The sequence below is a fragment of the Eriocheir sinensis genome, chromosome 20 (assembly GCF_024679095.1).
Source record: "Eriocheir sinensis breed Jianghai 21 chromosome 20, ASM2467909v1, whole genome shotgun sequence".
In the NCBI taxonomy this organism is placed as follows: Eukaryota; Metazoa; Arthropoda; class Malacostraca; order Decapoda; family Varunidae; genus Eriocheir; species Eriocheir sinensis.
This window is the reverse complement of record NC_066528.1, coordinates 29,729-47,245: the sequence shown is the minus strand read 5'-3', so window position 1 is coordinate 47,245 and position 17,517 is coordinate 29,729. Positions and strand designations below refer to the sequence as shown.

At 40.3% G+C, this 17,517-nt stretch overlaps 1 protein-coding gene across 4 annotated transcripts in view; it reads right to left on the bottom strand.

The window, feature by feature from the left end:
- Positions 1–17,501, bottom strand: part of LOC127001088 (tyrosine-protein phosphatase non-receptor type 22-like) — a 95,579-nt gene extending 78,078 nt beyond the window's left edge. Inside the window, exons 1-4 of one of the 4 annotated variants that reach the window (XM_050865264.1) lie at positions 17,036–17,501; positions 13,238–13,420; positions 12,824–13,015; positions 7,317–7,441 (exon numbers count right to left, since the gene is read on the bottom strand). In XM_050865264.1, the coding sequence (XP_050721221.1) occupies positions 7,317–7,319 (3 nt within the window). In that variant the 5' untranslated portion in view covers positions 7,320–7,441; positions 12,824–13,015; positions 13,238–13,420; positions 17,036–17,501. The remainder of the gene's footprint in view (positions 1–7,316; positions 7,442–12,823; positions 13,016–13,237; positions 13,421–17,035) is intronic. The other 3 variants (XM_050865263.1, XM_050865261.1, XM_050865262.1) reach the window with 3 other exon arrangements.
- Between the last annotated feature and the right edge of the window lie 16 nt (positions 17,502–17,517).

Genomic DNA, 17,517 nt, shown 5'->3' with positions numbered 1-17,517 from the left:
ATGTCCAGTACCCTCCACTTCAACGCTCATCACTTAGCTTTGACATTTTGTGAACCCCTTTCTTCGACTCGACTCCGAAACACATCCCAGCCAGCGTGAGAAACGTGAGGGTGATGGAGGGGTTGGGGGGCTTGGAGTGGTGTGGTGTACTGTTTGGCTCGTGTTTCGGGAACGAGTGTCGAATCTGGACTTTGACAGCTTGGGAAGTAAACATTGGCAATGTTAAGTGATGAGTTGTAGTGACGAGTTAGAGGGGATTGTCCTAACATATGTAATGCATTTCTATAACAGTAAAGGAACAGGAAATGGTAATTGTTTTTAATTATTTATGAGCCTTGCGTTTCATTGTATTGTGAGTAGTAAATTGCTTTTAAGCATAGTTATATTTAACTTTTTTTTTCTTTTTTTTTTTTTTTTTTGCTGGCGCTGGTCCCTAACCCCCCTATTTATTAACAATCCTATGGGGGAAATGGCTTCGATATACGAAAAATCGATAAACGAAAGGTTTTTTCAGTCCCTAACCCTTTCGTATATAGGGGATTTCCTGTACTACTACTGTCAAATGTCTGTCAAAAATACTGTCAAATACCTGGACTCACATGTCAAAAAAAAAGTCCCTGCCAACCCCCCCCCCCCCCTACTCACACACCTGTCACCAATATCCAAGTGAAGATACAGCTTAATTAACTCTAGCATTGATAACTTGGACAGCACAGAATATAGGACTGAGCCAGGAGAGTGAAGGCAGCCTCAAGCTTGGCATTGTCCCAGAGAGTGTGTGTGTGTGTGTGTGTGTGTGTGTCCCTTTGTCCTGTTCTTTATTTCTATTTCTATTTCCTCACAAAACAGAAAGACACAGAGACAAGCGCCCATGTACTGTTTTCCCATAAGAACATGGATGCCTACCACACCAATGGACCGTGGTATTGGCTATCATCCGGCGGCGACTCAGAGACAAGAACTGTTTTGATTTAACTCGGTTCCTCTTTTCTATTTCGGGAAAAATAATACTGGCTGTTGTTTTGAGCCAAATGTCCAAACGTGTTACCTGCTGGTAGAAAAAAAATGTATTTACCCTTTGCTGGTAAGGTTTGCATCTGTGTGTGGTGTGTGCGAGCACTGAGGGGCCAATGTGCCGTGGGCCACACACAGTCTCCTGAGCGGCCCAAACAGGCAAAACACAGCTGGGTGGTTTTGTATTTTTTCACCCAGGGCTTTATTTTGCTCTCCAGCAGCTTAACCGTTACATTACGGCGATCATATATATAAGTGCGCTACCACACGCCACACCCGTACAGGGATCATATATATAATCATCACACTCTACGCTCCCTATGTTTCAAATATACCGCCAGTTCTTGACTCAGAAAAATGGTGGAGGCATCTGGCATCCGTACACACTCTCATTCGTCTCAGTGCGCGTCCTGCTGAAGGCCACAGATCATTTTCCACTTTTGTTCGGAATACATGTCATGTGTAGTGACGCATCAAGCAGTTCCTCTGATCCAGGCGGAAGTAGAGCGCGGGTGAATCAAAGTGACAGTGACTCTCATGACTGGTATGGTAGTGACATTGACAGAGGAGGGAGGGGCAAGTAGGGGGTAGGAGAGAGAGAGAGAGAGAGAGAGAGAGAGAGAGAGAGAGAGAGAGAGAGAGAGAGCAAGTGGGGTGCCTCCATGCAATGCGTCATGGCCACGAGAAAATGAGCAATATTTTGGGCTGTCATAATTTTTTTATTATTATTAGGAGAGAAGTTTTATTACACCACCATATATACTAGATGAATATACTGTTATTGCAAAGACACCATTTCCACCTCTTAAATGTCTAAATTTTCCCCGTGCACACCATCCAGAGAAATATATCGCCACCCGTACTCCAAGGGTTAAGAATGATTTAACTTGTTGTTACATAATTGTTAGTTTAAGTACCTGTAGCTATTCTGACTTCTAGTCTTAAGGTAAGTGATTTACATTCACCCTCCCCAGCAAACATCGAAAGTCCAGGCCGATACCGGCAAATAATGGAACTATGGCATAAAGGATTTTGTTTATCGGGCCAATATAAGGCCGATATAAATATTCTGCAATCGGGCCATAAGAGGCAAATGTACGTACATCGGGCCAGTACTAAGTAGCCTACATTATGTCTTTTTGTTGTAGTTCGAGTAGTGGACCGGTATATATATATATATATATATATATATATAAATATATATATATATATATATATATATATATATATATATATATATATATATATATATATATATATATATATATATATATATATGGCCTCCGTGGACTCTCCCGTGTTGCTATGTTGGTATGGGTCTGGGAAGCACACCTGTATAATACCACCATATTGTGGAGGCGTAGCTAACTGATGTCAACATGGCCACTACGGTGTTCGCTGGGCGGGGCTGTGGTCGCTTTAGTCTACAGCTACAGATGCTATGTGGTGCAAACACCTGAGTCATAGAAAAACTCGTTTCAGGCCCTGCGCCGCCTCATGTGTTGTATACAGTGTCCTGTATTATTCATTTATGTAAAGATATGTATACTTTATGTCCACATCTCATCCACCTTCCCTCTCTGAACGCCATCAGGTTTTGGGGCTTGTGGGGGACAAGGTACGGAGATACTAGGTTTGTCATCTTTACTACCCAACCTAACCCAGCTAATCTTACCTATTAGACCGGGAGCCAGGGGGGGTCAACCTAGCTGGAAAGGTAACAAATTCTAACCCACACAGCAATGGTCCTTGTGTCTGCCCATGCATGAAAATCGAGGTCTGCCAGGCCTGCAGTGGTGGACAAGGTCATGAGGTCATGTCACAGTTGTAGCCCCATTGCATTTATTAAGACCCTGACTTTGGTCCTGATCTGAACATCACGGTAGAGATGGCAGGATGGTCGCAAATGACTTCAATGGACAAGACAAACAACTTACATTCTGACAAAATTTGGCTAATGTTAACAGTTTGTCTGTAAAAATGGTCAAAGTTGTCTAATTGCCATAAAAAGACGCCATTTGCACCATATTTCTGAACTATGACCATTTTTACACAAACCGTTAACATTAGCCAAATTTTGTCGGAATGTAAGTTGTCTGTCATGTCCATTGGAGTCATCAGCGGCCATCCTGCCATCTCTACCGTGGTGTTCAGATCAGGACCAAAGTCAGGGTCAACAACTTTGACATGACCTCATGACCTTGTCCACCACTGCAGGCCTGGCAGACTTCAGTTTTCATGCATGGGCAGACACAAGGACCATTGCTGTGTGGGTTAGAATTTGTTACCTTTCCAGCTAGGTTGACCCCCCCTGGCTCCTGGTCTATATAAAGGTTATGTAATTAACATACAGCACTGCAAAGCTGACTTTGTGTACTACAACTTCAGTTTTGTCACAATACATGATGTGGATGTGGACCTAAAGTAAATAAGTTATAGGTAAATTTTTACTTTACATGCACTGCAATATATGAGCATAAGTATTTTTTTTTTGGTGAGTTTTGATGTGCTTTTAACTGATGTGACATTCCTTCCTGTCATAAATCACATTTTACCGTTTGCCGTTGATGAGGCTTCAGGCCCTGCTCTGCCGCTGATGCAGCGCTCTACGAGGGCCGTCAACAATTTCAACGTTAACCTCAATAATAGTCTTCGATGCACTTATTCTCAAACATTGTAGTGAGTGAGTGAGTGTCTTAATTTCTTTTACGAATAATATCACATATAACAACTGGTTCAGTGTTCATGTCCGCTATTTTCATTATAGTATCACAATTAAACATTCAACAATTATTTCCAGCACACTGAACATTCATCACACAATTTATCTTTGAGTACAGACACTAATTAATAGCCATGATCGGTCATGTTACGAATTCTCTCAATTTCAGTCTGGAGAACTACACAACGCTGGTCATTCGCTGAGTGGTTGATTTCAGGCTTCTTGTATCTCACACAATTTATGCATTTCTTCTCAGCCTTGGTGCACTCCTGTAGTGACCACACTACAGCTGCATACTCCAGTCTAGGTCTAATCAGTGATATAATCATCTTTCTGATCATCTCTTCAACCATATAGGCAAAACCCAGCCTTATTCTTCTCAACAAGTTATATGTTTCCCCCGTAATTTTGCTAATATGTCTCTTCGGGGTAAAATTTCCAGTCGCTGTAACACCCAGATCTTTTACATCTTCTGATCTACTCAACCTCTCGCCATTCAACGCATAACTTCCTTTTACTCTCCTCACACTCTTTCCAAACTCCATTACTTTACATTTCTATAGATTAAACTCTATTTCCCATCTGTAACTCCACTCCAATATCTTGTTCAGATCCTCCTGCATCACTCCACAATCTTCCTCACTCTCAGCTTTTTTTTAACAACTTGGCATCAGCTGCAAAAAAGGCTCATGTAGCTATTCACACTCTGTCATATTATTTATATAGATTGCAAACATGATTGGTGCCAGTACTGAACCTTGGGGCACTCCACTTTCGACCTTCCTCCACGAAGACTCCCAATCTTTTACCACTGTTCTCATTTCTCTATCAATCAAGATATTTTCCATCCATCTCAGCAAACCACCCCTCAGACCACAGCATCCTCCTATGCAGCACTTTGTCCAAGGCTTTGTCCAAGGGGGGATGGAGGTGTAATTTATTTTCTTTTATATTCTTACTTATCTCAGGTCTGTATTAAAATGTCGCTATTATTTCATGTTTACAAAGTTGCTAGTATTTATTTTTGAAGGAAAGAGATTATTTTAGCACAAAGTATATGCATTAGCTTTTTATTAAAATGTTACTATAATTTAATGTTTAGTGTCTAGTGTTTATTTTTGAACGGAAATTATTATTTCACCACAATATACATATATACATTAATTTTAGTAAAACATTCCTATTATTTCATGTTTACAAAGAGTTTCAATGTTTATTTTTTAATGAAGAGTATTATTTCACCACAAAGTATATGCATTTTTTTTTTTTATGTTCCTATAATTTCATGATTACAGAGTTTCTAGTCTTTATTTTGTAAAGGAAAGTATTACCTCTTTCACCACAAAGTATATGCATTAGTATAAGCAAGTTTTCAGAGGCTGCATAATATGTATTGTTTTTTTCTTATATTGAAAGTTAAGAGGCTGTGAAGAGGCTGTAATTGATTTTGCTATATTTTGTAAGTATTTCTAATAAAACTCAAGTTTGAATATGTCACTTTTAATCTTTGGTGTATTTACCTAGTTGTATTGTACAGGGTTTGAGCAAAGCTTATAAGTCCTGTCTCCATATCTATATTCATCCAGTTTCTCTTTAAACATGTGTGTATGTGTGTGTGTGTGTGTGTGTATATATATATATATATATATATATATATATATATATATATATATATATATATATATATATATATATATATATATATATATATATATATATATATATATATATATATATATATATATATATATATATATATATATATATATATATATATATATATATATATATATATATATATATATATATATATATATATATATATATATATATATATATATATATATATATATATATATATATATTACTGCAGATATACAGGGGCAATGCGGGCAAGCAAATAAGATTCGGTATTGGCCCGATATCGGAAAACGAGGCAAAATATATGCTGGCAAACAAATAAGATTCGGTATTGGCCCGATATCGGCAAACGAAGCAAAATATATTCTGGCACGGCAGTGGTCCGATATCGGCAGCGCCGGGTATAACGGCATGATTATGGCTGCCAGCTTCACCCCGGCGCTGGACCATCATTGGGCTGATACTTACCGCGGTGCAAACGGATAATGGACCTAGATCAGGCCTGTACCGGCTGCCAGATTTTACGTAGTCGGTCTGATATAGTAAAAATCGGAATGCCGATACTGGCCAACACTGGTCCGTACATTCAATGTTTGCTGGGTCTCCAGCGAGAGGGCATCTGTAAATCACTTATCTTAAGACCAGAAGTCAAAATAGCTACTAACAATTATGTAACAGCAAGTTAAATCATTCTTAAGCTGCTGGAGAGCAAAATAAAGCCTTGGGCAAAAAAATACAAAACCTCCCAGCAGTGTTTTGGCTGTTTGGGCCGCTCAGGAGACTGTGTGTGGCCCACGGCACATTGGCCCCTCAGTGCTCACACACTATAAACACTCGCCTGCGCCAGAACAGGCTGGGCCGACCATCAGGCCCCACCTGGAAGAAGCCTTGGGCCGACCATCAGGCCCCACCGGGAAGATGCCTACCGGCGCAATAGGCAACAACGTAAAATTTTTTTTTTTTTTAAATAAAAAGCAAAGGGTAAATACATTTTTTTTCTACCAGCAGGTACCACATTTGGACATTTGGCTCAAAATGGCAGCCAGTATTATTTTTTCCCGAAATACAAAAGAGGTACTGAGTTAAGTCAAAACAGTTCTTGTCTCCGAGTCGCCGCCGGATGATAGCCAATACCACGGTCACTATGCGAGCTGATGTCTCACTATAAAAGGAGTGCCTACTGTATCTATATTTCCATGGCACTAACTGTACCACTCCTTTGTTAAGAAACATTTCCTTCCTCATTTTTTCCTACAACCTTAAAACTCTGTGTCTCCACTTCCCCTTTTCAAAAATATGGCTTTTATATGAACTTTATCTCATTCCTCTACCTCTCATTATGTGGCCATTAACTGTGAGGCAAAGGGTATCTGATATAACTGTCCATCACTTGCATAACAAAGGTGACACCACAGGACACAGGGAAGGCTTTAGAGTGAAGACACCATGACTCTTGCATTAATAAGTTGGACAGCACAAGACAGCTAATAAGTCCAGGCACTCAACAGGAACAAAAATGTGAAGACACCATGACTCTTGCATTAATATGTTGGACAGCACAAGACAGCTAATAAGTCCAGGCACTCAACAGGAACAAAAAAGTGAAGACACCATGACTCTTGCATTAATATGTTGGACAGCACAAGACAGCTAATAAGTCCAGGCACTCAACAGGAACAAAAAAGTGAAGACACCATGACTCTTGCATTAATATGTTGGACAGCACAAGACAGCTGATAAGTCCAGGCACTCAACAGGAACAAAAATGTGAAGACACCATGACTCTTGCATTATTTTTTTTAATCAGACACTAAATAGATGATAGTGAAAACACCAGTTAACTCTCACATCATTAAGTTGGACAGCACAGGACATAGGGAAAGCATGAGAGAGTGAAGATACCGGGTAACTCATGCAACATTAAGTGGGACAGACTCACCATGGAGGTTGGGTTAGCTGGGCATCCTTTACAGGGGTGGTGAGGGCGCAGGCATCAGGAGTAGCTCACAGCAGGAGTTTCAGTACACTCTCTGATTGGCTGCCACGACCTTCACTGTAGCCAATCTGAGGGGGTATTAGTACATCAGTCGGGAACTTGAAATGGCTGAGAGTAAACCTACAGCTTGCCAAGTCAATCATCCACTCCATCAGTAAGTTATTTACTTAATCTCACAGTTATTCATTCATCAGTCACTCAATCTTACACACACACACACACACACACACACACACACATATGCGGAGGCAGTGTGGTTTCCCCATAAGAAGAAACACATAAAGAAACTAGAAAGAATACAAGAGATGGCAACAAAAATGGTTCCAGAGCTGGAGGGATTGACATTCGAGGAAAGACTAAAGGAAATGGACTTACCAACACTAGAACAGAGAAGAGAGAGGGTAGACCTAATACAAATCTACAAATTATTGAGCAAAATGGAAGAAGTAGACAACGAGGAGTTACTACTAAAAGAAGAAATTACCACCAGGAACACAAGAGGACACAGTAAAAAATTGAGGAAGGAAAGATGCTTGAGAGACATAAAGAAATATAGCTTCCCGCAAAGAAATATAGAGGTTTGGAACAGACTAAGTGAGGATGTAGCATCGGCGAGGAGTGTGCAAAGCTTTAAGGAAAAGTTGGATAAATGTAGATACGGAGACGGGACCACGCCAGCGTAAAGCCCAGGCCCTGTAAAACTACAACTAGGTAAATACAACAACTAGCTAAATACACACACACACACACACACACACACACCTGATGTGATAACCTGTTGATGCAGTGGATTAAAGGAGAAACAAGGCTGAGAGGGGATGACCAACCATCAAGACTTGACCTAATTTTCACAAAAAATGTTGAGTTAGATAAAGGAGTCAGTGACGAGTGCCCCTCAGGAAAGAGTAGCCATGAACTATGACATGAAAACTATGGAAGGATATGAATATCAAGATGAGGCATATAAGGAAAAAAGGAAAACTACACAAAGGAAGATTATGTTGGACTCAAGACTTTCCTCGCTGGGGTAGACTGGAGTGATATGAAGAGGAGGAGTATTGATATTCAAGAGAAATTTGACTTTTTATGAATATCTACAACAGAGGAATAGAGAGATATGTTCCATACTACACAGTAAAAACTAAAGGAGGGAAAACATGGTTTGGATGGAGGTGTGAAACAGCAAAACAAAACAGAAATAAGGCATTGTGGGATGTTTTAAAGATTTATGGTGTGGGAGGAAAACTGCTTAGTGCAATAAAGTCTTTCTATGAGGATGCATCTGCATGTGTCAAAATTACTGGAGATACAAGTGAACATTTTGAGATGAAAGTGGGCTTAAGACAAGGGTGCGTCATGTCACCATGGTTATTCAATATTTATATGGATGGTGTCATTAGAGAAATGAAGGGCAAAGTTGAAGAAGTTGGAGTGAGACTGTTCGATGAGGGAAGGAAGTGGGTAGTGAATTCGATACTGTTTGCTGATGACACGGTGCTCATTGTAGAAAATGAAAGTGACCCACAAAATTTGGTCAGTGTTTTTGATAGTGTCTGTAATAGGAGAAAGCTGAAAGTAAATGTCAACAAAAGTAAAGTGATGGTTTGTGAGTGAAGTAGAAGTGAGGTTGTAGATTTTGTATGCCCATATAGAGTGGGAATTGAATGTGAAAAAGAATGCAAAATAATTTTGAATGGTGAAGAAATGGAGGAGGTCAATGAGTTTAAGTACCTTGGATCAGTTATGTGTAAGCATGGTGGTATGGAGGGAGAGATAAGAGAAAGGGCATTGCAAGGAAGAAGGGTGGTAGGGTCTTTGGGACGAATCATGAATGGCAGAAGTGTGAGCATGGAAGTAAAGAGGGATTTGAGAAATACAATAATAGTACCAACCCTCACATATGCAAGTGAAACGTGGGCCTGGAATGAAAGTCAGAGGTCTAGAGTGCAGGCAGTGGAAGTGAGTTATTTGAGGAATGCTTGTGGTGCAAGTAGAATGGATGGAATGAGTAATGAAAGTGTGTACGAGCATTTTGGAATGTGTCACAGGGGTGAAGGGAAGAAGTGTGGAGTGGTGGAAGAAGTGCAACGACAGACCTTAAAGTGGTTTGGCCACATGGAGCGAATGGAGGAGAGTAAGATGACCAGAAGGGTGTATGTGAGTGAGATAGAGGGAGGGAATGCTAGAGGACGACCTCCAGTGAAATGGAGGGATAAGGTGCAGGAGTACGTTGGGGAGAGGGGGAAAGATCTTTGAGAAACTCTGAGCAGGCAAGGAGGGAGTGTCTGGATAGAGAAAGTTGGAGGTTCTTCTGCCGTGGCCATCCCCTGGTGGAAACTCCCACGAGCAGGCATCGATGAAATGATGATGATGACGACCAAATAAGAACAACAGACAAATATAAAAAGAAAGAAATGAATATGTGAAAATAAGGAGAGAAGAGGAAGCTAAATTTGAAAGAAGAATAGTTTTTAGTTGTGAGGACGAACCAAAAGTGTTTTACAAATACATAAATGGGAAGTTAAAAAGAAATGAAGGAGTGGAAAGGCTAAAAGAAAAAAAAATTACGAGGACGAAGAAATTGCAGAAATATTAAATAAAAATTTTCATGAAGTATTTACGAAAGACCGACTTTGAGTGGGGGCTTGAAAATTGTAATGAAGGGAACCTAAATTGTGTAAAGGTTGAGAAAGGGGAACTGTTGAGGCTGATGAAAACCTTAGATGGAAGGAAAGCTATGGGGCCGCATGAAATCTCCAGTCAAGTGCTGAAAGTGTACAAATGAATTATTGGAACCACTTTATGACATAATAACATGCTCTATAAATACAAGAACAGTGCCCTTAAAGTGGAAGAGAGTGAACATTGTACCAATTTATAAGTGGAGATAAAACTGAACCATTAAATTATAGGCCAGTCTCTTTAACCCGTACAGTGTTTAGTACATACACATACATACCTCTTAGGGAAGTGTTTAGTACGTATATATACGCAAGGTCTTTTGAGGGCTTATACGCCCTTTATTTTGTTTGTGTATGTAACATTGTTCATTGACAGTAAAGAGGAATAATTTGACAAGTCTTGGTATTTTTAAATGGATGTTAAAGGGCCTTTCTGTACATTTGTCTGCATTCCAACAAAAATCATTATACAAGAAGGTAAGTTACTTTCTTCTAGGTAATTACTCCTTGATTCTATAATCAGTAAGGCATGTGGAATTGTAAATTATGGTTCAGAGTAATTGGAAATGAAAACTTATCGTCGGAAGCTTCATAGTGTTTTGTTGAACTTTGTGAACAACGGCTGTAGTACACACGGCCTTGAAGTGTTGCCTGATCCAGTCATTTTCTTGTACTTACAATTTGTTTATTTTTTTAGGTTTTTGTGATGTAAATAAGTACTAATACATTACTCAGGCTTTAGGGTAGTGAGAAGTGTTTATAATGGAAAGAATATAGGCTCTAAAAAAATTTAAAGATAAATTTCCCTTTCCTGGTATGACATCGTTGGCTCTGAGACGCAGAAAAATAAGACAAGGAACACTCTAGGGTTCCATTCCTCGCATTTAAATAATATATATATCAAATAATTTGTAATTTTTTTTTACATTTTAAGGGGCAAATAAAAAAATATGAAAAAAGTGCAACCTGGCATGACCCTTATCCATGACAAAAGACCACACTGTACGGGTTAACAAGAGTAATGTACAAGAGAGAGAAGGGTGGGCTGACTGTGTATATCAAGATCTGAGAAAAGCTTTTGACAAGGTTCCGCACAAAAGGTTAACCTGGAAACTACAGAAATGGGGAGGAATGGGTGGAAGGGTTATAGAGTGGATGAAGGATTACTTAACAGGAAGAGAAATGAGAACGGTGATTAGAGAAAAGAAATCAAATTGGAGGAGAGTAGAGTTCCTCAAGGCTCAGTTCTGGCACCAATAATGTTCATAATATATATAAATGATATGCCGATGGGTATCAAAAGTTATATGAGCCTTTTTGCAGACGATGCAAAGTTAATAAGAAAAGTGAAGATGGAGGAAGACTGAAGAACTGCAAAAAGACCTGGATAGAGAGTATAGATGGAGGCAGTTATGGGAGATAGAATTTAACCCAGTGGTAGCAGCAGGGATCATGTTTCTTAATGGTCCCTGCAAGCGAGAAAAATGGGAAAAAAATCACCCCTCAGAAAAAACATTTCATAATATATATCAAAGCATTTGTGATCAGTTTATGTATCATCTATTTTGGGGGGTTTATATCGTGGCACAAATTTGACCCATCGCTGCTACACGGTAAAGTCACAAATTTGGCCCGTCGCTGCTACACGGTAAAGTCACAAATTTGGCCCGTCGCTGCTACACGGTAAAGTCACAAATTTGGCCCGTCGCTGCTACACAGTAAACTCACAAATTTGGCCCGTCGCTGCTACACGGTAAAGTCACAAATTTGGCCCGTCGCTGCTACACAGTAAACTCACAAATTTGGCCCGTCGCTGCTACACGGTAAAGTCACAAATTTGGCCCGTCGCTGCTACACAGTAAAGTCACAAATTTGACCCATCGCTGCTACACGGTAAAGTCACAAATTTAGCCCGTCGCTGCTACTGGGTTAATGCAAACAAATGCCATGTTATAGAAATGGGGAAAAGTAAAAAAAGACCGAGGAAAACATTCAGGATGGGAGAAGAAAACTTAAAGGTGGTACATGAAGAAAAGATTTGGGAGTAATGATGCAAGACACACTATCCCCAAAAAACATATAAACAAGTTATTTGGAGAAACCTACAGGATGATGCAAAATATAAGGGTATCATTCCATTATATAGACAAGGAAATGATGAAGAAAATAATAACAACACTGATGAGACAAAAACTTGAATATGCTGCAATTGTGTGGTTTGGACATGTGAGGAGAACACATCCTGAGAAATGCACTGAACTTTGAGGTGGAGTGCAGAAGGCCACCAGGAAGGCCGAGGAAGACATGAGGAAGATATGAGGAGGACGAACATCACGGAAGAAATGGCTATGGACCGGCAACAGTGGAGGAGGCTCACATCCCGTCCAAGCCCCCCACCATAGGGAATAAATGGACGTTAAACGCTGATGATGATGATGATGATTGTGTGGTCGCCTCACAAAAAGAAGGATCTTAGAAAGTTGGAAAGGATACAGAGAACTGCAACTAAAATGGTCCCAGAACTCTTGAATATGACGTATGAAGACAGATTGAGGGAGATGGACTTGACGACACTGGAACAAAGAAGGGAGAGAGGAGATCTGATCACACTGTACAAGTTGGTAAATAAGTTTGATGAGGAAAAAGTTGGAAAGTTTTGTTTAGTGGGCGCAACATCTGTGGTCATATGCCAGAGAGAGACACAAGGGGAAGGAATTATAGGAGAAGGGAACAGATCCCAGGAGATGGGACACAACCCCCGATTAATACCTGGTACCCATTCACTGCTGGGTGGACAGGGGTGTAGGGTATCGGAAAAGCCGCCCAAATTTTTCCACTCCGCCCAGGAATCGAACCCGGGCTCTCTCAGTTGTGAGCCGAGTGTGCTAACCACTGCACCACGAAGCCCCGTTTGATGAGGTGGATAGGGATGATCTCTTCTTAGCAGCAGTAACGCAGGGGCTGAGAGGACACGGAAAGAAACTTAATAATGGAACCTGTTTGAGTGACTGGAAAAAATAAAGTTCTTCACATAGAAGTGTTAACACATGGAACAGCTTGCAGGAAGAAGTGGTGGAGTATGTGGAGTTGGAAAAGATACAGAGAATTGCAACTAAAATGGTCCCAGAACAGATTGAGGGAGATGGACTTGATGACATGGACACTAAACCCTTCATAGAGCACCCTGGTGTTGTTGGTGGTGGTGGTGGTGTGATCTGGTTTCAATGCTGGTGGTGAATGGTGTTGATGTCCTCACTGGTGGTGGTGTTGAGCCTTGGGAATGGTGGGTGTGGTCAACTCCACCACCTGGTTGGTGTTCTGGAAGGTGCGCCGATGGACAACGCGTCGCGACCTGACATCTTCACGCTGAAATAATAATAATAATAATAATAATAATAATAATAATAATAATAATAATAATAATAACATATATGATAAAGGTAATTTCCTATACCAGTGTAAGCTATGAAGAAATAAAAATTGTAGTAGAAATAATAATAATAATAATAATAATAATAATAATAATAATAATAATAATAATAATAATAACAATAACAATGTGTATTGTTGAGGAAGGGGTAGCCTATTATTTTTGAGACCCTGACTATTTATTTTTGTGCAAGACATGATGGTATTTACTATGGAGGCAATGTTACTTTCTTTGTACCACTAAATGAGTGACTTTTCAGCGCCTGGGGCTAGCACACGATATCCTTGTTGTGGACCACATGAAACGTCTTGAATTTTCTCTTTTCTACACTCTCACACGACCACAGTGTGTAACTAAACACACAAGAAATTAATCCAGACAAGGAAAGGTTTTGCCGGCCCCGGGGATTAAATCGGCGACCAGCGAGATGGGAGAGCCAAGTAGTACTCTTTAACCAGTCTGTCTAAGACTGGCCCCTCTGAGCTATGGGAGGTTCGCCCAGCAGGCAGTACACACAGCTCTAACCTATCTTAATGCTCTGCCCCCCTCAACTCCCTCTATTTTCCATAGGTTCCTCCTTTCTGTACAGCCTTCAGGGACAAAAGTTGGAAAGTTTTGTTTAGTGGGTGCAACATCTGTGGTCATATGCCAGAGGGAGACAGGAGGGGAAGGAATTATAGGAGAAGGGAACAGACCCTAGGAGACGGGACACAACCCCCGATTAATACCTGGTACCCATTCACTGCTGGGTGGACAGGGGCGTAGGGTATTGGAAAAGCTGCCCAAATTTTTCCACTCCATCTGGGAATCGAACCCGGGCTCTCTCGGTTGCAAGCCGAGTGTGCTAATCACTGCACCACGAAGCCCCCCCTTCAGGGACAAAACATGTTCCATAATGTAAGTATTAAACTTGTAAGAGGCGACCACTGCCCCTTCAACACACCATCAGCACCATGAGAGCTCGCCCTGCTGGACTCTTCCTGTGAGCCGCCATCACGGCCACAGACGAGGAAAATATAATAGGAAGACTCCTTTTTGATGAGCAAGTGATTGAACAAAGTAAAAGAACGATTTATAAATTCTGGGAAATACGAGAGAAAAAGATAAAATCAATATAGAGAAACTAAATCAGATATAAGACCCAGACCACAAGACCACATCAGGAAGTGCCGATTCAAAGGCAAAACTTTCGCAATCTACCTGAGCCTGAGGTGCCTGCCACAGGGCCCCTTCACTCCTGTGGCGTCTGGGGGGGATCCAAGATGTGCCACAAGAACACTGATGCAAGTAATATTTTTTCCTTTCCATCGTTCAAGCAAGACTCTATGGGTCATAAGACATTTCGCCTCCCAAGAACACCTATTTGACAAGGCTTTCCAGGGAGTTGTGGGCATTTCCAGGAGTAGTTTTATGACCCTGATGGTAGTTTGACCCCTCCTTTGTGCCGTGAACCTAAAGAAACACTCATTAGAACCCGACTGACCCCCTCTTTGACCTTTAGAAATAGCTGATGTGAGAAGCGAAAATGTCTTATAATACTGACAAGATGGTTAGTATCATAAGACATTTCGTCGCCCAAGAACACCTATTTGACAAGGCTTTCCAGGGAGTTGTGGGCATTTCCAGGAGTAGTTTTATGACCCTGATGGTAGTTTGACCCTTCCTCTGTGCCGTGAACCTTTAGAAATAGCTGATGTGAGAAACCAAAGTCTCTTATAATACAGACTTATGTAGTGAGCTGCTATTCTCTGCATCAGATGTCTGGGTTAAGATTCGTAGAAAAGATATATGCAGAGATAGTGATGTTTCATGAAGTAGATAATGAGATACTGGCACGGTACTAAAACGAATCTTTACCGCTGTCTGCGCCTCAGCCTGGGAGGGACACAGAAGGCAGGGCAGAAAAAAAGAAAAATGGCTATGGATAATGTTTCAGCCTGTCACATATTCTCTATTTTCTCCCTTCAGGAGCATCTCAATGGGTGTCTTTATTACGCTGTCTGTGCCTTTACCCTTCACCTGTCTGTGCCTCAGCCTGGGAGAGACACAGACGAGGCAGAGAGGAGAAAAAGAAAAAAATATAAACTTCTTCTTGGGTGTTTGTATGGCCGGGGAGGGACAGCACACAGCAACCCTCAGTTTTCTCCTCCTCACGCCCTTATTTGACTTATTTCTCCCTTTATTCATACTCACCCTTCACCCTGGGGTTTTCCTCCCTTCCCCGGTGGTTAAACAGTCCTCCCCTGGGGGTTAATATGGCTGTAATTGGCAGAAATATTAGACTTTACCCGCCTTCTGAAGCACACTCCCGCCATCACGGCCAAGACTCAGGATGCTGTTAAATCCGGGTAGAATCAGTTTTTTTTGCTTTATTATTAAATTTATGGGATTTATTGGTTTATTATAGTGTTATTAATGTTTATTTTATTAGTTACGGTGATTAAGTTACGTGAATTAGTGTATTATTGATTTAATAGTAAGATTTCCACTGCCATGATGTTTTTTTTGGCTTTATTATTGAATTTATGAGGATTTATTGGTTTATTATAGTGTTATTTATGTTTATTTTATTATTTAGGGTGGTTAAGTAACACGAATTAGTGTATTATTAATTTTAAAGTAAGATTTCCACTTCTACAGAAATGGCGGGAGATTCAAACCTTGTGGGATGATGTTAATTACTTGCCGAGTGATTATTTTTAGTGTTTTCTCTTCCTCCTCCTCCTCCTCCTCCTCCTAGTCCACTGCAGGATGAAGGCCTTTCCTGACGTCCTTCACGGTAGGGTTTTAAGAGCTGATTTTATACTTTTCTATTTTTTTAAATAAATCTGAATGTGTTATATATGATTTGAAAATGTCATCTTTTCTCAAAATAGTTATTAAAGAAAAGTTGATTTTTTATTTTCATATTTTTAATGATTTGAAAAAAAAAATTTAAATTTGTAAAAAATACATCAAATTAAAATAAAGTATTTTTGGCTTGATAACTATCTGGAGAAAGAGTTGAAAAACATGCCACTTTTTTATTTTCAAAATCCCCCCATAAATAAGCATTCTGGGAGATTTTATACTTCAAAAATATCATTTTCCGGGAATCCAAGAAACACAACACTGTTTATGTCATAACTCGGGAAGTTTAAGTCCTACGTGCATCAAACTTTGGTCACTCCTGTTATGCCTATAGGCCGTGTTGTAACCAAACAATGTTAACTCTAGCTTAATATTAAAGGATTTTGTAAACACATTTGTTGTAGGCCTTTGCCGGTAGCAATTACCTAACCCACTGGGGGTCCTCGGCACATAAGTTTCAACAGGTGGAGCTGCTTTTAAGAAGTGGTGGGCCTCTTCCTCCACTTGTCTAGTACTGATTTGTTTCTAATACTCAGTTATAGCTTATCCATGCATAGGCCTACCCTGAAAACCTACCAGTAAACTAACTTCAAACATACCTATCTAAAACATCTTTTTCAATAATAACATTTTCCTTCTTCAATGTAGGAAATGAAGATGTCACGTCACATCAGTAAGTAAATTATATCGTACTAAGATACCTTAGTGTGGTGATTTGGTGGTGGTTGTGGTTGTGGTGGTAGTGGTTGTGGTGGTAGTGGTTGTGGTTGTGGTGGTAGTGGTGGTGGTGTAGTGGAAGGGCACTTTCGTCATATGAAGGCTTCTCTGCGGTTTTTCTTCCTTTTCCTGGCCGTCACTGTACTGCCCACCTTCTTCTTACAGGCTGTGGACCTTCTCTTCATTGTAGTTTGAAGGAAAACACGAGAAAAAGTAATGTTTATGTCGCTACGCAGGCCGGCCCTTGAACCAACTCTTCTTCTTCTTCTTCTTTTGGGCATGATGCCAGCCGGACCAAATTGTTGTGCCGCAATGTTAAAATTATGGAATTTGCCTATAAATTATGGCAGATTCTGTGTATGAATTATGGCAGTAGTATGGCAACGTGATTAACTCAATTTATTAAAGCTAAGATAGACACCCAAGTATTTGTAACAGTGGACACGATCGAGTTTGACGTCATTGA